Source organism: Callorhinchus milii, unplaced genomic scaffold (assembly GCF_018977255.1).
Source record: "Callorhinchus milii isolate IMCB2004 unplaced genomic scaffold, IMCB_Cmil_1.0 Scaffold1, whole genome shotgun sequence".
Lineage (NCBI taxonomy): Eukaryota > Metazoa > Chordata > Chondrichthyes > Chimaeriformes > Callorhinchidae > Callorhinchus > Callorhinchus milii.
Genome location: NW_024704742.1, coordinates 136,199,212 through 136,221,435, shown reverse-complemented (window position 1 = coordinate 136,221,435; position 22,224 = coordinate 136,199,212). Strand labels below are relative to the sequence as shown.

General features: G+C 46.7%; 1 protein-coding gene across 1 annotated transcript in view; it reads right to left on the bottom strand.

Moving 5' to 3' along the window:
- Nucleotides 1-2,143: 2,143 nt before the first annotated feature.
- Nucleotides 2,144-22,224, bottom strand: part of LOC103187355 (RNA-binding E3 ubiquitin-protein ligase MEX3C) — a 120,379-nt gene continuing 100,298 nt past the window's right edge. Inside the window, exon 5 of the mRNA XM_042331976.1 lies at nucleotides 2,144-4,413. Within this exon, the coding sequence (XP_042187910.1) occupies nucleotides 3,173-4,413 (1,241 nt within the window). The 3' untranslated portion in view covers nucleotides 2,144-3,172. The remainder of the gene's footprint in view (nucleotides 4,414-22,224) is intronic.

Here is a 22,224-nt window from a genome sequence, read left to right as displayed (position 1 = left end):
CGACACAAGCTCACACAGCACCAGGCTACGCAACACAGCCACCTCACCCCCCCCCACACCCCCACAGCCCAGTTTCACCCCAGAAATTATCCCCGGATCCCACTGGAAGCGGGACCTCACTCTCTGCCTGAGCTGCTCTCAGTTTTGCAGAGAAAACATCCGGATTATGGTTGTTTCTAAATTAGGATTGGTCTCCATGCTGACAATGACGGCCTTTCCGAGTGTGAAGTTAAACAGGGTAGTTGGGAAAATTAGAGCCAGTTACTTTACAGGAACGCAGAAGGGTCTTGGGTCTAACTGGGAAAAGAAAACTGGTGAAGATCACGGCTCAGCGAGAGAAAACGGCTCATGTGCTCCCCTCTGCGTCACCTTCTGTTTGGATCAGGACTGTGCGGGGATGAGTATTGGGAGATTCCCAACAAAGGGGATCACATTGAGGCACATCATTTGTTTGCAAACCCATTTCAAGTGAAAGCATCATTCCTGAAGCGGGACTGATGTTATGTGAGAGGTTGAAAGAACTAAGGTCTGGTGCGGTTCGAGGACTTGGGAGAAGGGGAAAGCTGTTGGAAGCTCCTTCCTACTTGCCTTTGGAAACCAGATGCTTTTTGCCATCTCCAAGGGCTACTGAACAGCTACCAGCTGGCGTGCAGTTAACACACCGTTGTGAAAATACACCGAGATCAGCCCACTCCTCCCCTGGGAGCCGGTAAGACTCAGTCCTTGTGGGTTAAAAGATTGATTGGTTTCAGGCTGACACTTTAATGTCGGAGTTTCAGATTTCAAGCAACAATCCTCTCTCTCTCTCTCTCTCTCTCTCCCCCCTCACAGGACTTGAAATTGCTCATTACTCGGCCGGGAGGAATTTTGGAAAACTAGTCATAGTCAATTTCAAAATGGAAGCCAATTTTCTGCACCGTCTTAAATATTAAGACAATGATGAGCAGGAAGCTTGCTCGGTCAGTCACTGTTAGCAATGTCAAGCTGCACGGTTTTCGCTGGTTAAACCTCAGACACACCCCTGGTCTCAAAGCACACCCAAAGAAAAAAAAATGCAACAGTAAATCCACAAAGCTGAGCGGAGCTCGCCTCACACAGAGGGTTTCATTCAGAAAACCCGAACGTGGCTGATCCACAAACGTTTAGTAGTTTACAAAACCACCAGCAGCAGCAGAGACGCCACTCGGCTACACTCCCTTTTTGCTTCGCTTGAGCTACACAACACCTTCGACACACGCCCAGGAGCCCCGCAGGCACATTCACAGTCTTGGCTTTGTCTATCAGCAGCTCACAACCAGTGCCATGAGGGGCAACCTGTAAAGACAAGAGCATCCAACACCCTCCTCTCTCCACCCCCGCAATCACTCACCAGCAGCCGCTCAGCCAAACCCGCTCTAATGAATCAAATGCGTTTTCACAGCAGCTGATGTAAGCAGTCGTCACTGCTGATCCTGACGACCGACAAGTGCTTACATCAGATTGTAATTCCACATCGCGCCACTCGCTCGCACGCACGGTACACGGTTTATATGTAGTTTTGAATATATATAATATATATATATTTATATAGACAGAATAGAAATATATATCACACATGGTTATTGGCCAGGCTGTGGGGAGGGGAGGGGAGGGTATGTAAACGTTTTAAACGGTTCCTCTGTCCGTTTGCAAGGCCGGAGCCAGCTCCAGCTGTGTGGCCGCTGTGATGGCTGAATCCCTCTTGGCTCAGCTCAGTGTTTGTTCAGTGTTTGGACGCTGCACGTTCCAAGCTCTCAAGTGTTGTATTTTTTTTAAAAAAAGGAAAAACCCAGTTCAGGAAGCGCAGAAACGGACAGACACCCGCCTCCCCCCTCCCCACACCCCCCCCCAGCCTGCAGTGTGACCTGAAGAGATTCCAGCATCAGCTTCCCCTGGTTTGACTTCACAGCTATCGTAGCAGTAAACAACTGAAATACCCCTCAGTGCTGCTAACCAACGACGAGGCCGAAACAAACCCGCACGTGGGGCTGTGAGGTGACACGACAGCCACCGACTCAGCGAGTTTCCAGTTTTGGGTGGGCAGAGAGGCACAGATCAGAGCGCTTGCTGCCTGGCCAAGGGTTGTGTGGGGAAAGGAGCAAGAAAAGTGGCAACAAGGGGTTGCGGAAAGAGACGTGGGTTCATCTGCTCTTCCACATCCCTTCAGAGATCAGTGGTGGAGGAGGGTGGAGAGGGGTAGGGAGGGAGAGACCAAAGTACAAATTAAAATGGCTGTGCTCACACCTCATTACAGAGCGTAGGGGGAATGCAATGTCCTTCCTCCTCTGTTTCTTAACATTCACAAAGGGGCAGAAACCACAAACCTCAACTTCAAACCGTCTTGGCAAACAGCACGGAGCAAACCCAGGCTGTGGGCGTCTCGTCACTGACCCGACTCCTGCAATAAACTTCCCCGAGTGAGAGACATTCACCACATGTTCTGCTATAGTTTTTTCAGCATCTAACTTTCTGAACCGTTTAATTGTGGGGAAGATGTCAACTGGGGGCGGGGCGGGGGTGGGGGGCGGTGCAAGGTGGAGGAAGAGGACTAAAACACTCGCCAGCTTTAAATTTTGCTCCTGATACAAAGTGAATTTGCTATTCTCCCAACACACAGCGCAGGGGTATGTGGAGGAAACGCTGGCAGCCTCTCACTGATTTTATTTGTTATTATTATTTTGTTTTCAGCACAGCAATATTTCGGATGGGGCCTTTCTCCAGATCTGGGCCCCTCTGGAATAGAGAGAGCTGGGGGAGTGGGATTTAAGTTCTGGGAGGGGAAAGGGGAGAGGAGGGGGGGATTTAAGAAGGTGGAAGAGAGAGAGGGCACAATGCAAAAATTTGTACGAATTCCATCAAATAAGCCTCTGATAGTTACTCACGAGGCTCCCGCAATGTGGATCCCTCTCTGCTGATGCTGAGTGTGGTTTACTCGGAGACCGATGGAAACAAAAAGAGTTGCCGTCCCGCCCGCCCGTAACAAAGAGACTCAATAATTCCCAAAGTTTTCCAACAGAAACAAACCCTGCAGCCTAATCCTATATATAACAGTCACATTTAGGAGGTTTACAGACAGGTCTCTACGCGCACTCTCCCTCCTCCTCCCCCCCCACACCTCTCCAAATCATCCTGTAACTTGCGTAGGTCCTGCCGACTAGCAGTAGATGCGAATGGCTTGAGTGACCAGGGTATTGCACATGGGACACTTTGGCTGCTCCTCGTCACAGATGCGGTTGGCACACTCCATACAGAAGCGGTTGTGGCCGCAGGGCACCAGGGCCGCGATCACCTCGCTCTCGAAGCAGACCATACAGTCCCGCTTGCCCCGCGGGCCGTGCCCGGAGCCTGACGAGTCTGTGGGAGAGCCTGAGGCGCTGTGGCTGCTGTCGGACGAGGAGGAGTAGCTGTTGCCGTTGGAGAAGCCGGAGATGTAGCCGGAGAGGCGGAGCGGGTCACTGCATGGCCTGTGGGCCAGTGGCAGCTGCTCTACGCTCTCCAGGAAGGTGGGCGAGAGGCGCGGGGTGGTGGGCTGGCTGTCCCGGGCCACAGACCCCCCGGACACTGCAGGCTCGCTGGAGAAGCCGGCCTGCTCGAAGGGGCACCAAATGACAGGCTGCGGGGGCGCGGTGGAGAGAGGGCTAGGGTCGAAGGGCAGATCCTCCGAGCTGACGGTGGGCACCGACTCCCCAAACCAGAATCCGGTGGCGCTGAATGGGCTGGTGGGGCTGAAGTCCGCCATGCGGTTGGCGAGGTACGAGTCGGTGGAGCCGCTGCCCAAAGAGCTGGAGCTGTCGTTCCTGTAGCTCGAGAGGAGGCGGTTACGGGCCGGGCCGTTAGCATTCATCTCGGCCCAGGCGGCCTCCAGCCCCACGCTGTCGAAGCTCACGTCCGTGCCATTGGAGTGGAAGTCGTTCTCCTCGTTGACCTCGATGTAGTTGCCGGTGCGCACGGCGATGTGAGCCTCGATCTCCTCCCGGGCCCGGTCCACGTTTTCGGGCATGCCAGTCACCTCGAATACGGGCTCCTTGTCGCGGCTGGGGGTGACGATGTAGGTGTGCGTCTGCTGCTGGATGCGTTTGATGGTGGCTCCTTTGGGACCCACCACCAGCCCCACTACACGGTAGGGAACACGCACCTGGATGGTGGTCTGGCCTGGCAGGCTGGGCGCCCCGGGCAGGGCAAGGCCGGCTAAGCCAGTCGTGGCCCCAGGCAATGCCCCGCTCTTGTTGCGAGATGCTCGGATCATGGAGAAGTGTTCGGCTGCTGAGATGATCTCCCTCTTGGCCATAGCCACGTCCTCCTTCCTCCCTGTAACCACAAACACAGGCTCCTCACCGCGCACAGGCGTCTTGATGTATGTGTTGGTTTTGGCCCTCAGTGCTTTGATTTTGCAACCTTTAGAAACAGAAGCAGAGAAAAACAAAGCTATTTTAGTATAGAATTATAATCACTTGCATTTGATGTAGAATCATAGAATCTTACAGCACAAAAGGAGGCCATTCGGCCCATCAAGCCGGCTCTGGAAAGAGCTACCAACTAAACCCACTCTCCTGCTCTTACTCCATAGCCCTGCAAATCTTTCCTTGTAGCCCTATAATATCAAAATATGTTATAACAACTCAACAAGAAGATTACATTTGTATAGCGCCTTTCACGCCGGGAGGACGGCCCAAGGCGCTGGACAGAGTACAGTATTTCAGACCTGAGCTGGGGTTGGAGGGGTAAGGGAGGCGAGGGAAAGGGGGGTGGTCGATGGCATGGTCGAAGAGGAGGGTTTTGAGGCGGGACTTGAAGGAGGTTGAGGAGGGGGCGAGGCGGAGTGATTGGGGGATGGAATTCCAGAGGTTGGGGGCAGAGTGGCTGAAGGCTCTCCCACCAATGGTGGGGCGGGTGGGTCAGGGGACGTGGAGCAGCCAGAGCCGGCTGAGTAGATGGAGTGGGAGGGTGGTAGGGGGTCGCAGAGGTAGGGTGGGGCGAGGCCATGGAGGGCTTTGTAGGTGAGGACCAGGATCTTGAACTGGATCCTCTGAGGGATAGGGAGCCAATGAAGTCAGATGAGAGTGGGGGAGATGGGGTCATGGAGTTTGGTGCGGGAGAGGACATGGGCTGCAGAGTTAGTTCTGGATTATCTGCAGGCAGTGGAGGGAGGAGTTGGGAAGGCTGACGAGCAGAGCATTTGCAGCCTGGAGGTGATGAAGGCATGAACAAGTGTTTCAGCGGCCTGAGGGGTGAGGTAGTGGTGGAGTCGAGCGACGTTACGGAGGTGAGGGAAGGCAGAGCGGGTCATGGCTTGAATGTGGGGGAGAAAAGACAGTTGAGGGTCGAACAAAACACCGAGGTTCCTGAATGGCTTGGTGAGTTGTAGTGAGTTGTATAAACTCGCATTTATATAGCGTCCTCCACACGGGTTGCGTCCCGGACAGCTTCACAGTGGCGGAGTCTGACAACAGGCCAAGGGGAGAGGGAGCAAAGCATAATCACGATCAAAAAGGAAGGTCTTCAGGTGGGATTTTAAAGTGGGGAGGGAGGGGCAAGGTGGAGAGATTGAGTTCCAGGAGTAGTGGCACGGCCACCGACGGGGGAACAGAGGGGACGAGGGACAAAAAGGAGACCGGAGCCAGCCGAGCGGAGGCAGTCGGCGATGGATTGAGGTGGGGGGTGGGGGGGTAAGCAGGTTAGACAGGTAGGGAGATGTGAGGGCACGAAGGCATTAGAAAACGAGTGAGATGATTTTGAAATCGATCCGTTTGGTAACTGGGAGCCAGTGGCGCCTGGGAAGGACCGGTGTGATGGAGGTATGGAGTTTCGTGCGTGCAAGCAGCGGAGTTTCAAATTAATTGGATATTCTGTATGTTGGAACCGGGGAGACCAGTAAAGAGCTGGAAAATGACAACAGCGAGGACGAAGTTTTCAGCTGCTTCGGTTGTGAGATTATGGACGGAGGCAGGTAATATGATCGGGATGGAAAAAAGTGGTCCTGGTTAGGGAATAGGTGTGTGGTAGAAAGGAAAACTAGGGATTGAACCTGACGCCTAAGTTGCGCGTGGGTTCGGAGAGTCTGCGGGTGAGCTGAGGGAGGTTGAGGAGTTCAGACCCACGGGAGAGAAGACATTGACGAGAGCCGAAGAGTATGGCTCCTGTCTGGTCGATATAAAGTGCTTCACGGGGATTGTTAAGTGTAGCGACTATTTCTAGACAATCTCCACACGGCAAAGTCCCACAAAAGTCATTAAAAAGTTAATGACCAATTTTATCTGGAGGTTTGTTGGCTAAGTGACTGGGAGAAACTCCCTTCTCTTTTCCAATAACTTTGTAGTATTTTTAAATACGAAGAGGCAAACAGCGCACCCTTTTCAAAGTCTCGTTTGTAGGAAGGCAGATTGTCAGCACTGCCCTCTTTCTCCCCGTCCCCCCACTCCTCCTGTGTTAATCTGGACTGTAAAGTCCGTCTCAAAGCGCGTCACAGAATACTATAAAGTGAATTGACTATATTTTGTGGCGAAATGCGGCAGCAAATCGCGAAGAGGTGAATATCAAAAGTTCTGCGACAGAATGAGAGGGAAGTTCCTCTGAATTTTTCGCATTGATTGACCAGTCAGAGAACAGGACTGATACATCCAATGGTCAGGATGACACAGATGTAGTTAACAACATCAACTTCATTTACATAGCGCCCTTCACGCACGGCAGCATCTCAGAGTGCTTAAAAATCTCAATGTAGAGGGGAAAAAAAAATTCAGGTGCAGGGAGAGGGGAAGAAAGGGAGAAAGAAAGGTGGAGAGAGGGAGAACAGAGAAGTGCTACGAGTGTGGATCGTCTCCACTCATTCAGCACAAGATACACAACATCTGACAAGACATTTAACCTCTGACAGCGTTACAGAATAAGATTTGCTTTGACAACATATTCAATTCCATTTTCATGTCTAGTCTAAGGTTCAAAAATCCTGAGGGTCAGATTCCATTTCCATTACCTCACTTGGACTTCAGCCACATCCTCCGTTGCATATTTGATGCAAATAAAGCCCTCAAGAGATAAGGAAGTGGATTCCCCACCACCACCTCCAATAAATGACTAAAATGTCTAGTTACACCACTTACTTCTTGTGATAAACTGCATTGCCGCCACCAGACTTTATTGCACAAATTCACCCTGCATTTCAAAGTGGTCAATAAGCCCGTGGCTCACTCGGTTCACAGCAATGAGCCCTCTGGGTGAGATGGTTATAATAATAATCCTTGCATTTGACATAGTGCATTATCACATCTTCGAAGCGCTTCACAGAATATAAGGTAAAGTGAATTGGCTATTCTGTGGGAGAGATGCGGCAGCTAATTGCGCACAGCAGTCGTGGATTGAGTGACTATATTTTTATTATGCTTTTCTCCTGAAAAAGTGATCCGTCAATTGACTAACAACCAGGTTCCTACCCACTGCTAAAAGGCGTGTTGAGGCAAGGAAACTTGCCCAATATTTCGCCCCGTCTGGGAACCTTGCGAGGCGAGTGCTCTAACCGCTAAGCTACAGGACAGGTTGGGGGGGTCTGAGCCACACAACTGGCCCAAGGATAGTGGAGCACAAAATGGGGAAAAGCGGGGAATTGAAATTTCAATGTCTTGCTTTTTAATGCATGTAGGTGATGCCAAAACATTTCAAAGTAACCATTTCACGCATAAAATCGATTTAGAGGCTCCGTTGGGCAGCTATGGGGGAAAAGGGAAAATAGGACTAAAGTAGAGCGCTCCAGTGGAGGCATTAGCACCAGTATAGGCTTAATGGGAGGAATGGCCTCTCATGTGTTGCAAAGCACACAAAAGACTGGGGGGGACGGGGGGGTGGGAAGCATTCTTGTGGATGAAACATTAAACCAAGTTCCTAGCTGACTGTCGAGACGAACATTTTAAGAAGAGGAATGCAGAAGGTGGATTCACTGCCAGTTCTCTCAAGACAAAGCTGGTAGAACCAGTCCACTGATTTGCGAACCTCGACTGTTAAGCACTCCTTGCTCCTGGCTGAGCCAAGGTATGCACAAAAGGCAAGAAGGGTCCGAGCTTCTCGAGTGTGACCAGAACATTTAAAGGAACAGTCAATACATTGAGCAGGAACACCACATGCCCAGTGCAACACACACACACACACATAATGCAGCACACACATACCTCCACTGTACAAGCTCAGAAAAGAAAGCAATGTAGATAATGCCCCATCTTATCGAGACATTTTTCAAATACATTATGTAGAAGTAAACAAAGAACTTACATTTTATAGTTAATCACTTACAAAGAATGTACAGCACAGAAACAGGCCACTCAGCCCAGTCTGTGCCAGTGTTTATATTCCACACAAGCCTTCACACATTCCTTACTCCCTCCCACACCCTTCAACTCCCCGCTCCCTCGTGTGAAAGTCTCGCTTCCTCTCGAATACATCTACATGTATACAGCAGCCGCATCTGATTCAAACCACCACTCCAGACCGCGAGTCCCACAGTCTCACTACCTTCTGCGTGACGTAGCTCCTCCTAAATTCTCTTTTAAATCCCCTTTTGGAACAGCCTTACAGTTTTTAAATCGGCACAAATAGAATACAAAAAAACTCTTGCGTTTGATACCGCACCTTTCAGGTTATCGAGACATCTCAAAGCTCTTCACAGGATATACTGTAAAGTGGAGGGACCGTTTATTTTGTGAGGAAACTTAAGAGATAAATGACCAATTTATTCAAAGGACTGTTGGCCATGGTACCAAGAAAAAAACCTCTCCCTTTTCTATCAGTGTTTTGGTCTCTCATCTTCAAGATAATACCTTCAGGACCAGGAAAACCCTACTTTGTCTTTGCCCCTTCACCAGTGGAGCTCTTTTGTAGACACCAAATCATTTTGTTGATATCCAGGAAGGATGAAGGTTTCCTCTCCCCCCTCCCCATTCTCGCTCACCCCCCCTCCGCAACGGGATCACAGTGAGCATGTGCTCCCTTTGGACCACTCACCTGTCCCACCTGATTTAGACAGTCGTCAGGATTGCCCAGTGAGAGTGTAGGATGGATTGGGCAGTTGGTAGGAAAGTCCAATTGAGATATCTCAATGACATGATAAGCACTATATCGAATGCAAATTATTATCGCCGGTAGGTGTCGTGTCACGTAGGCTCAATAAAAATAAGGGGCAGGAGCGACATTTACCACAGTTTAAAGAACAAAGTTGTTAGAGATCCGTGAAATACTTTGGGCATATGGCTTTGTTTTCAATAGAGCTAAATAACTGTGCAGTTCTGTTGCTCCTTTCTCTTTTTGATCTTGTGCCACCGAGTGACCAGTTGGAAATCCCCGGGCTGAAGGAGAGTGGGATTAGATGCAGTAACTCATCAGGAATACCAACGTGATTGTGGATGGACTGAAGGGGGTCAGTGTTGTAGCATTCTACTTTTCTAATCTAGGCCACGATGCTTAAAAAAACCCAAGGTGAAGAAAATTGAGTTTTGCAATCCAGGACTTGATATCAAATAGATGCAAATATCAGTGAATGGTGGAAGAGAAGTCTTGGCTGCCGCATTCGGCTTACAAAACCCATAGTCACTACACTTTCTCGTGCAACTTGTGAACCACTTTGCGAAGTTTCGAAGACGTAATAAGACGTTATATCAAATGCAAGGATTATTATAGATGTAGATTTGTGTATCACACATGTGGAAATTTACTCCATGTCTGCAGAAGATACTAATAAAAATCCTTACATTTCATATAACAAAATCATCAACAAATTACATTTGTGTAGCGCTTTCATGTTGGGAGGATGTCCCAAGACTCTGGACAGCAAGGGGTTTGGGATAAGGAGGAGTGGGATAGGACTGTGACTGAAGGCGCAGTCGAAGACGAGGCTAATGGAAGGCGCAGTTGAAGAGGAGGGTATTGAGAAGGGCCTTAAAGGAGGCAGAAGGGAGTGAGGCAGATATAGTGCCTTATCATGTCATTGAGACAGAATATATTGTAAAGTGGATTGACTGTGTATTTTGTGGGCGAAACTTGGCAGCCAATTGCACCCAGGAGTGTCCCCCAAATAATCGTTTACCACCAAGATTAGATGCTAAGCTAATAATGATTAATATGATTATAATAATATGATAACAATGAAAGATGACCAAGGAGGAAAATGAGGGGACAGAATGCACGAGAAAGCATGATTATAAAAAAAGACTCATAACCTTTAAACTAGTTGTGCACGCAACTCAGGGCAATTAGACGGGCAACCTCCTTTCATTGATCATAGATCTCTCTTATCATGCAACCCACAGTCTCCAATCACTGTCTGCACCGACTATGACAAAGACACCGTTCTCTCCTTTTTTTGCCCATACAACAACAACAACCTGCCATTTATAGCATCCTCCACACAGGCTAGCGTCTCAAAGAGCGGTCAACAGTGGCGGAGCCTGACTCCGAGCTGGGGGGAGGAAGGAGGTGGCCATAAGCACGGTTGAACCGGAAAGTCTTCAAGCAGAACTTGAAAGAGGGGAGAGAGGGAGGAAGGTGCAGGGATTGAGGGAGAGTGTTCTGGAGTTTTGGGGCCTAGCGACTGAAAGCACGATCTCCGATGGTGGGGTGGAGGAACAAGCAGGAGGCCGGTGCAAGGTCGAGCGGAGGGAATTGGGGAATGAATTGGGGAATGAACGAGAGTGAGGTTCTTGAAGTTGATCCGTTCGGTGATGGGGAGCCAGTGGATCCTGGCCCGAACTGGTGAGATGTGGGTACGGAGTTTGGTCCGGGTCAGTATGCGGGCAGCAGTTTGGATGAGCTGGATCTTGTAAATGGTGGAACTGGGAAGACCGTCGAGAAGTGGCATTGGAGGAGGCAAAGTAGATTTGTGTGTCATCCGCATACATGTGAAAGTTTAGCCCATGTCTGCGGATGTCATCGCCCAAACTGAGCATATAGATAAGGAAAAGAAGAGGGCCAAGGATAGAGCCCTGGGGTACCCCGCAGATGACCAGGCACGGGCAGGAAGAGAAACCGTTTGCTGAGATGAAATGGTGGTGGTTGGTTAAGTAGGACTTGAACCATGCGAGTGTGGTCCCAATGAGGTAGATGAGGAGAGCTGTTGGAGGAGGATGGCGTGATCGACTGTGTTTAACGGCAGAGAGATCCAGGAGGACGAGGAGGCAGAGGGAGTCCTGGTCACAGATAGAGAATGTCGTTTGTGACTTTGACAAGCGCTGTCTCTGTGCTGTGGGCAGTCAGGGCGAAAACCAGGCTGCGGGGGCTCGAGGAGGGAGCGGTGTAACCGAAGTTGACCTGCAATAATGCATTCCAGGACTTTGACAAGGAAGGGTAGGGTTGGAGATGGGACAGTAGTTGGAGAGATTAGAGTGATCGATGGTGTTTTTTTTTGAGGAGGAGCCTGATAGCAGCGTTTTTTTAGGGGGAGTGGAACAGAGCGTGAGGAGAGAGAGACTAGTTGACTGTGTCGGACAGCGGGGGGGGGGAGGAGTTGAGTGGGGAGGAGGTCAAGGTTGCAGGTGGTGAACTTCATCAGGGTGGTTGTGGTTGAGGAGGGAAAAATGTGGGCAAAAGAGCGTAAGGAGTGGGGAGTGGTAGTAGCCGTCGTGGAGGGAGAAGGCGGTGTGGATTGTCTGGAAGGGGACGCGGAGAGGTGGGAGGACTATGCAGCCAAGCGGATGTTTCAAATTTCTGAGGCAAAGAAATCTAGGACCTCTTCGCACTTGGGAGTTTGACACGAGGATAGAGGGGGCTTGAGGCGGTGCACGGAGGAGGTGATGGACATTGAAAAACAGCGTCTTTGGATTGTTGTTTGCCTCCAGGATGACTTTGGTATAAAAGTCAGTTTTGATCTGTGACCGGGAGAGGTAGTAGGTGTGGAGGTGCTCGAGCCACAGCTGGCAGTGGATCGTGAGGCCGGATTTTGTGTTTTGCGTGAGCGGAGATGACTGTCGTACCAGGGGGAGAGGGTGGGTTTGGAAACAACCCTGGATTTCAGAGGAATCAGGGAATTGAGATTGTGGAGAGACGGACATTCAGTAAATTGACGGCTGTATCAGGATCAGTGCGAATGAAGGGCCAGAGGGAGAGGAGGTCCGAGGAAGAGAGGGCATTTGTGAGGGACTCAGGGGGATGCTTTTTTCCAGGGGCAGAAAAAAATGGTGGAGGGTTTGGAAAGGGAAGGAGGATGTGGGAGGAGAGGGAGATGAGCAAGTGGTCTGAGATAGCCTTGTCCGTGATTGACATGTCGGAAATGTCAAGGCTGTGTGTGATGACGAGGTTGAGAGAGTGGCAATGGTTGTGGGGTTGGTGAATTGATGTGGAGGGTGAGGTTTAGTGAGGAGAGGAGGGCAGTGAAATTCTAGGAGCTGGTGCAAAGGGAGTTTAGATGGAGGTTGAAATCACCCATTATGAGCAGGTGTTCAGTGAAGAGCGACAGGAATGACAAAAGAGAGGAGATATCGGTGAGGAGGGAGCCAGGAGGTTTGGGGGACGGTAAACTAGCAGGATTTTGAGGGAGAAAGTGGAGGGATGATAGAGGGTGAGGTGGTCAAAGGAGGAGAAACATCCAGAGGAATAGGGGCATAGACCAAGGGAAGCTTGGGAGATGAGGGCCACTCCGCCCGCGGAGGTCCCTGCCCGCCCGCTGGCTCGGGGCTCATCAGCAAAAAGACAAGGAATGATGCATCTAATAGAGCAAAAATCTAGGCTATAAGCGCCCCTTTCTTGACTCGGCCTCCCCACCTCCACAAATCACAGCCAGAAGTGAGAGCAAGAATGATTGAGGCTGGATTGGAGTAGGCCTCAGTGGCTCAGAGCATGGAATGCAACTCTTTTACTCCATATTAAAACCAGCCCAGTGGACACTTGTAAGCCAATTTTTTATCATTACTGAAATATTAGCACTTAGTTATTATAACCTTTGCTTCAGATTTCATTAGGTACTGTGTCTTAGAATATGATCATTAAGTTAGTTAGTTTTGTTTAAAGAAGATACTGAATTATTCTGAACATCCTTCAGAATCTGTCAATTTCATTTATCCACAGGGGGAAACAAATCCTCTCCATTATATCAAATAATCAAGCTCTTATTACCGAGGTCCTGCAATTCAATCAAAATGCTGCTAAAGACTCTTATTGGGGGAACAACAATAACTTAAACAGGAGATGCTGTTACCAAATAATAATAATCCTTCAATTTTATATAGCATCTCATCATGTCATGACTGTATATTTTGTGGGAGCCACGCAGCAGCTAATTGCACACAACAGTGTTCCACAAATAGTCATGGATTGAGTGACCCCAAATTTGTTTTTTGAGGGATTATTATTCCCGGAAAGCAATCTGCCAATTGACTAACAACCAGGTTCCTACTTACCGCTAGGTATAGAGGCGTGTAGAGTAAGGAAAGATGCCTAAGGTTTCACCCCACCCGGGAATCGAACCCGAGTCCTCTTGCTTGTGAGGCGAGTACACTACAGGACGCCATCATACTCCTAAAGAACCCTTCCTTACGCAATTTCAGCTTTCCAAATCACCCGCATAAAGCATGATCCAGCCATAACCCCCAAACTATTTCCCCCGCCACTGCAATCTCATAGATAAGGCAGACAGACTGCTCGATAATGCCTTGGACTTCCTGTGGATTTGCGCCTTTGCTATCCGAGTCTTCTCAGCCGATTCAACCGCTGAATTTCTCTTCCCCACCCTGGATGACCTAATTGTTGAGGGCAATGAAATAACCAACCTCAAATGGAGAAACTTATGGTTTCAAAGTCCAGTGCTCAATCAAATGAGCCAACTGGATGTTCAGCTATTATAACTAATAGAAGTGCCAACTCTCCTTGCGGGGGCAAATTATCACCCTGAAATGTGTAACATTCAGCTGGACTTTGGAAGTGTGAAAAGGTTTTGGGAGGGAACTGTTTCATTGGATCTTGATGATATATACTAAAGAGTGCACCAGACCCTTCCAAATCTCTTCATCCCTCACATCCTCTGTTCCACCACCAACACACAAATCTCCAGGAGAAGTCGGTCTTTCTTTCCTCACTTAACCCAGAACTCTCAACCAAAATCTCCCCCTCCCTGAACTCTTACCCACAAATGCTTTGGCCCCTGCCTTGAAACCCTACTAAAATATCGCTCTTTAACTGTGCTGTTGGTCAGTATCCTCAAACGCCCCTCCTTGGTGATCTCCAGTGAATTTAGGTGGTGTTTAAAGAAATTCATGTGAAAGGCACTATAGAAGTGGCACCATATACAGTATGTGCAAATTACTGTATTATTTCATTTTCTGGCACTGAAAGACTTTATGAGGCGTCAGTGAGGGCATAAGTTACATGTTAAAAAAAGGAATGACGTGGCCACATCAAAGAATAAGACATGCAAATTTCTCAATGACTGAGGGTGTTAGGCTTTGGTTCCTGCCTGCTTGAAGGTTTTTTTAAATAAAAAACTAATTATAGGGCAAACCAGGAACATGACAGCTTTCAATGGGCTTTCAGCCCAGGCAAGCCACTTACACCACCTGTTCACACTTTGAAAGCTGCGTGGATCAAACTTGCAGAGAACTGGATGACAGACTGACTTATTTGTGGTCTGCCTTTTTTGGAGAAACTTTGCCAAATTAAATAAACTTCATGTTTTAACTTGAATTTAGAATGAAATGGGCCAGGCCTTAAAGAGTTACAATACAGTTACATTAACACTTACATATTACTGCATATTTAACACTTATACTTGATATAGCATATTTTACACAAGGAGGATGTCTCAAAGCATTTCACAGGATTTACTATAAAGTGGCGTGAATTGCAGCCAATTTGTGCGCAGCAATGTTCCAGAAACAGCCATGAAGTAAATGACTAGAATGAAAGGGTGAGCCCAGCTACAAAGATACAGTTATCCAGCACTGCTTATATAGTACTTATAGTACTGCGTATATAATAATCCTTATATTTGATTGTGCCTTTTACGCAAGGAGGGATTTGGGAGGTACCATTGCCCAGGACACATAGGTTGGTGTAGTGGAGGGAAAAAGGGCAGCACCATAAAATAGAGCCATTTAGGGTTAATCATGCCTCATAAAGACATTAAAATGTTATGATTCAAATAATCACTTAATTCAAATATAATCACTCCACTCCATCTTAATTACTGCAAAGGATTTTGAGCCACTGATGTGATCGGCACCGTGTAAACGGCAAGGTTTTAAAATCTAAATAATGCATGAAATGGGAGTTTCAACCAAATGGCAAAGCCTTTCTAATTCATGCAACGATTATTATTATGTAACCCTGAATAGAGAGTTATCACAAAAGCACTCAGATGCAGTGATCATTATTTTATAGTTTTTCTTTTGACACGATTCCTAATGCTATGAAGCAAAAACGGTTGTAAAATAACCGGGCGAATCCAGAGCTGCCGGGGTGGGGTGGGGGGTGAGGAGAACCTGGAGACAATTTACAGAACATTCCCTCCACCCCCCACTGAGAAAAGGAAGAACATTTTACCTTACACCCTTCCCGACTTCACGGCTATGACCCCCAACCTCTAACTGGAATCCTGGAACTGCTTTGGGGATGGTTTTACACTTTTGCTCCTAATTAACGGTTGCTGGTTTGGGATGGTCTCAAGAGCTCACACAAACAGCACACATTCAGACTAATCACCTGCTGCCCTGCCGAGTCTCCTGATATATGAATCACAGAGATTCTGGGAAACAACGGGGCAAAGAACTCGAAAGATCAAACCTCAATCAATACGCTGCAATTCGTGCAAGCAACTTGGTCAATGTAAGGTGTCACTGAACAGAAATCGTCTCTGAACCTTAGATAAGTGCTTCTCTTGCTCAATCCCCAGAACTTTTAACATTTCTCTTCTTCACACACCTATCTAATTCTCCTTTAACAGTCTCAGTAACAGTTCATGTCCACATCCAACTGGCCCTCCCTCCCTCTCTCTCTCCCCTCCTCTCCCTCCCTCCAATTCCCCCTCTTTTCAGTTCTCACTCTCTCCCTTTATTGCCTTTTTTTTTTCTCCCTTTGTTCCCCTTTTCCCCACATTTCTTCCTTTGTTCCCATCTCTCCGCCCAGACGTCGCCTTTCTTTGTTCGGTTCTCCCCCTTTTCCCCCCCTCCTGTCTTGCCCTTTTTTTTTATTTTGTTTCCTGCTGCTCTCCCCACCCATTCCCCCCTCTCCCTCTTTTCCCCTTTGTTCCCTTCTCTCCCTATCCATGTTTTTTTCCCCCTTTTTTTCCCCCTTCTGTGCCTTTCTCCCCCGACCCAGTTCCTTTTGCTCCTCTTCTTCTTCCTCCCCTCCCCCAGTTTTTTTTCCTTTATTTCCTGTATTTCTGTTCACTTCCATCTTTCTTCCCCCCCACATTTCTTAGCTTCATTGTTTGTTTATGTCCTCTCACTGTATCGTTTAATTAATTGTGTTTGCTTCGCTCATCTTGTTTTAATTTCTCCTTCTCTCCCCCCCCCCCTTCCCCTTGCAGTTCTTTCCATGTTCATGTTAAGTCTTTCTCTGCCCTCCATCTTCCTTTTTATTCTGTCTTGTCTGTGAAATTGAAGTGTGTGTTTATGTAAATTTCAAACGGAATGCTTTTATCGATCTGCTGGTACTAATTTATTTAGTGCAAGACTTCACTCATCGAGGCTTGAACACGTTACTGTCCTGTTGAATCTGCCCAGCCTGTTTGATCTATTTCTGTCTTTTGTTTGTAAAATACCTAACATCTCCCTGATGGTTTGTAGTCTACCTAACTCTAAGCTGATAGGTTCAAGAGGGAGCTGGATAGATTTGTGGCTTGGGAAGTGAATGAGAGTATATATATATATAGAATATATATTAATATATATATTAATATATATATTGAACTCTCTTAGTTACTTCCCCACCTTTCCATTCTGTGGTGCGGTTTTAAAACAATCTATGACTATCCAGGTTTGGGTTTCAACTCGGCATTTATTTGGCTTTGCAAACATCCACATGATCTGAATTTTTCAAGTGTGAGGTTTGCATGGAATTTGCAATTGATTTATTCTGTCAACATAGAAGGAATTGTAATGGAACTGTATCTATTGCACGTTTTACAGTCAGAATAAGCTGCATAGCACAGGTATGTACCGTTTAGAGCACTTGTTCACACTTAAAAAGTTCTATACATCTTGGGACAGAAATGCTGACCCAAGGAAATTTCTAATGTTGAAGCACAGGAACAGGCCATTTGACCCATCAAGTGTGCTAATGGCATTCCCCATGGGTCCCTAGTCTGATCCAACTTCTTCCCTATCCTCTTTGACCGATGTATTGTCTTTAAGATAAACTACAAATTCCTATTTGAAGGTTGCTTCCAAACATTGAATGTAAGCATTGGATTGGGAATAGCATATTTTTGAAGATAATGCAAGAATATGTATACTACAATAACAACTTGCATCTATTTATCACGCCCTCATGCAGAATAGTGTCCCAGGGCACTTGGCAGTGGCGGAGCACGACACTGAGCCAAGGGTGGAGTGTATTCCCACGTAAAAAAAATTTGACTACAAGATTTGAGTGAATGGATCAAATAATTGTTGTCCTGGAGTGAAGCTCTTTTGTTTGCGTGTGGCAGCAGACAGGTTGAGTCAAGCCTTTATTTACACTCCAGCAAACTAAAAATGGGGACCACCTATTCCTATCTCTGATCATGTGAAGAGGTTGGTCAATACCGTATTATGCCAGACAGGAAATATTTTTTTTGAAAAGTGAATTTTAAATAGACCTAATGGTGGTAACACCATCTGGGAGTGGCCCTGTTGTGGATTCAGTATGAAAACAGTGAAGCTATCAAGTTTGTGTGTGTTTATGTGGCTCTGCCTCTCCTGACCCAGCCTCTTCCTCTGCCTCGGTGTGTGTATGTATGTCTGTATGTTACTACCCTCTCTGTACGTTTGTCTTAATCGCTAAGACACAAAATATACAGTCAAGGATATATTTACAATACATTCTGTGAAGCTCTTTGAGACGTCTCGAAGATATGATTAGACACGAGATCAAACACAAGGATTATTATTACTACTCGGAAGATATCGTGGACATAATACAGCTTTAAAAAAATGCTAACACCTCCACCTAACTTCGTTTATTCATCTCAGCTCTGGTTGCAAATACGTGGGATTTGATTAAGCGGTAACGTACTGCACCTAATGGAAGTTTCTTAATAAGGAATCATGGTGGTTGGGGTGGGGGTTGTTGTGCTTGATAACAGAATGCTGGAATCAAATCAGTCTTGGCAGCCTCAGTGGTTCAGTTCCTAAAACGGACAGATAAGTCACCTGGTCCGGACGGAATGCATCCTCGATAACTGAAGGTAGTAAGGGGTGAAAATAACGGCGGCTCGAGCCACAATCTTTCAATTCTCCTTGGGTACCGGAGTGGTGCCAGAGCACTGGAGGTTTGCAAGTATTACTTCACTGTACAAAAAGGGGGCGAAGGATGAATCCGAGAACTACCAGCCAGTCGGCCTAACATCGGTAGCGGGCAAACGTCTTGAGATGATAATCCGGGACAAAATAATTTTTCACCGAGAAAAATATGGGTTAATAAAGGTCAGCCAATACAGATTTGTAAAGGCAAATCATGTTGAACAAACCGATAGTTTTTTTTGATGAAGTAACAGCGAAGGTGGATGAAGGTAGTGCAGTTGATGTATATATGGATTTTCAAAACATGTTTGATAAAGTGCTGCATACTAATAATAATAATCCTTGCATTTGATAGAGCGCTTTTCACGTCGGGAGGACGTCCCAAAGCGCTTCACAGAACACACACTGTAAAGTGAATTGACTGTATATTTGTGGGCGAACGCGGCAGCCAATTGCGCACAGCAATGTCCCACAAACAGTCGTAGATTGAAAATGACCAATTTATTATTATTTTTTGTTTTGGAGGGATTATTATTAGGCTCTGTGTGGAGTAAGGAAACTTGCCCAAGGTTTTGCTCTGTCTGGAATTGAACTCGGGTCTCTCACTTGCAAAGCGAGTGCTCTAACCACTGAACTACAGGACTCCACAAATAGATTTGTTAGAAAAATTGAAGCCCACAGTATTAAACGGACAGTGGCAGCATGGATACAAATCTTACTGGGGGACAGAAAGCAGAGAATAGTGGTTAAACAGTTGTTTCCTCAGACTGGAGAGAAGTGTGCAGTGGTCCCACTAGGGGTTGGTATTGGGACCGCTGCTCTTTTTAATCTACACAAATGACCTGGGCTTTGGTATAGAGAGTACAATTTCAAAGTTTGCAGATGATACATCAACTAAGCGAGGCAAAGTAGTAAACGGTTAGGAGTATAGTAGCAGACTGCAAGAGGACATAGACAACAACAAAATTACGTTTATATAGTATTTCACCTCGGGAGACAGACAGACGGGTGAAATGGGCAGACACGTCGCAGATGAAATTTAATGTGGAGAAATGTGAAGTGATGCCTTTTGGGAGGAAGAATGAGGAGAGGCAATATAAGATAGGGGGGCAGGAACATAGAGATTGGGGGTCCACATAAGCAGATCTTTGAAACAAAAACAGAAGTCACTGGGAACACTCAGCGGTTAGGAAGCATCTATGGTTTGTCGACCCTTCATCGTTCTGCTGAAGGGTCATGGACCCGAAACGTTGACTCACTTTCCTTTCTCCGTAGATCGTGCCTGACCTGCTGAGTGTTCCCAGCGACTTCTGTTTTTGTTTCAGATTTCCAGCATCTGCAGTAATTTGGCGTTTAGCAAATTGTGAAGGGGACAGGTAGATAAAGCTGTTAAAAAAAATTAAAAAAAACATATGGGAGACTCTGCTTTATGAATAGGTGCATAGAATACACAAGTAAGGAGGTTATGATGAATCTTTATAAAACACTGGTTAGGCCTCAGCTGTGTTCAGTTGTGGGCACCACATTTTAGGACGTCAAGGCCTTCGACAGAGTGCAAAGGAGATTACCAGGATGGCACCTAGAATAAGGGACTTCGTTATGAGGGTAGGCTAGAGAAGCTAGGAATATTCTCCTTAGACCAGAGAAGATTAAGGTGAGATTCAATAGAGGTGTTCAAAGGAGATTCGATAGGATGAACAGGGTTCTGTTTCACTTTGGAAATGTTTGTAATGTTCAGCTTCTTTTTCCTTGCCACCCCACTACCACCTCGCAGCGTCTTTGGTAATGTGCTGTCGTCCAGTTATGTAAACCTATTGGAAATAACAACTTAAATTTATGTAGCGCCCTTCATGCGAGTAGCGTCTCGGAACACTTGGGCACAAATGGGGCGCAAATGTAAGTTGATCACAAAAGGAATTAAAGGAAGAGAGGCTGGTTAGAAAAAAAACATAGATTGGAGGTGCCGCCCTGTGGCTGAGGCGATAGGTTGGTTGATCGCTCCCTACATTGGTTGCTTGTGGGAAGTTGCTGTGTGTGCGCAAAACTGGCTGCCATGTTTTGTCCCCCAAAGCACGCAATCACTTCATTGGGAATCGTGTAATTTTTCTTGAGAGGTTTTGACGAAGTGATAAGGAGCTGTACCAGATAGTGACGATTATTATTATTATTCTATTCCATTATGTTCTGGAGAGTTTTCCGTTCTTTTATTATTCTCATCCAGTTTCATGCTGAAGTTTGAGCCTCAGTTGTTTGGTCTGTGGACCGGGATTTCCCGGTCTCCCCGCGGGGGGTCGCTCTCCTCACAGTCGCCTGGCACCAAGAAGAGTTTAAGCAGTCACGTGCTCTGGGCGGGAATATTTGTGCTTCCCTCAAGGAACTGGGTCGGCTGTCAACCATCCATGTTCACCAGTCATTGCTGCGCTGGGTGATGGTTGTATGTCCAACGGGGAGGAACCTGGAATGGGAATGGAGACCAGACTCAGGCCGTGTTTTGATGAAGATTGGCACAGAGTTTAGGATATAGATCAGTTGCTAATCATCTTAATGAAGCATTTGCTCGATGGCACGGTGTGTCGCCTGGTGCCTCTGAGTCAGAAGCCCCATTGTGATTTGGAATCAAATAGTCTAAGCTAATAATAATAATAATAATCCTTGCATTTGATAAGCGCTTTTCAGTCGGAGGACTCCAAAGCGCTTCACAGAACACACCTGTAAAGTGAATTGACTGTATATTTGTGGGGAACGCGGCAGCCAATTGCGCACAGCAATGTCCCACAAACAGTCGTGATGAAAATGACCAATTTATTATTATTTTTTGTTTTGGAGGGATTATTATTAGGCTCTGTGTGGAGTAAGCTGACGCTCCAATGCAGTGCTGGTGATGTGATTCATTGTTGGAGGTGCCGTCCTTCAGATGAGACCTTAAACCAAGCGCTCGCCTCGCAAGCAAGAGGTCCTGGTTCGTTCCTGGGTAGAGCCAAACCTTAGGCAAGTTTCCTTACTCCACATGCCTCTGTTTACCTAGCAGTAAGTAGGAACCCCTGTTTTTAGTCAATTGGCAGATTGCTTTTCCAGGGGAAATAATCCCTTGAAAAATACAATAAAATAAAAAAATCCACTGCTGTTTGTGAAACACTGCTGTGTGCAATTGGCTGCTGCATTTCACCCACAAAAAATACAGTCAATTCACTTTACTATATATTCTGTGAAGTGCTTTGAGATGTCTCGAAGATGTGATAAGATGCTATATCAAATGTAACGATTATTATTGTTATAAATGTGCTATAAATGCAAGAATTATTATTCTCTCGCTCCAAACCACCTGGCTATTATACAGTGAATTCTGGTCTGACAGTAATGAATCAATTATCAAATTAGGGAATGGATTGAGGTTGGTAGTTGAGTGTATGTTTATTATTCATGGGAACAACTAGCGATACAGCAAATAAAATTGCTGTTTGACACCAGCCTGTAAGGTTAATTGAGAAATGTCTACAAAAGACAGGTTTCAGGAGCTCCCCGCTGTTTAATGAAGTAGGATTCAAAGGCCTGAAATTCCACCGAGTCTTAGCTGCAGACCATAGTGACTTAAAGGTTCTTTTAACACCGCTTCAAGCCAAGCGAAACTGAGGAAAACTGATTCCAAATTAAGACTGCAAATTTTCCCTTTAATCCGGTTGCGGATCCCTGACTGTCCAATGCCTTGGGACGTCCTCCTGATGCGAAAGGCGCTATATAAATGTAATTTGTTGTTGTTGTGTGTCTTTGTTTGGAAGCTTGTTTATCACATTTTTTAAAA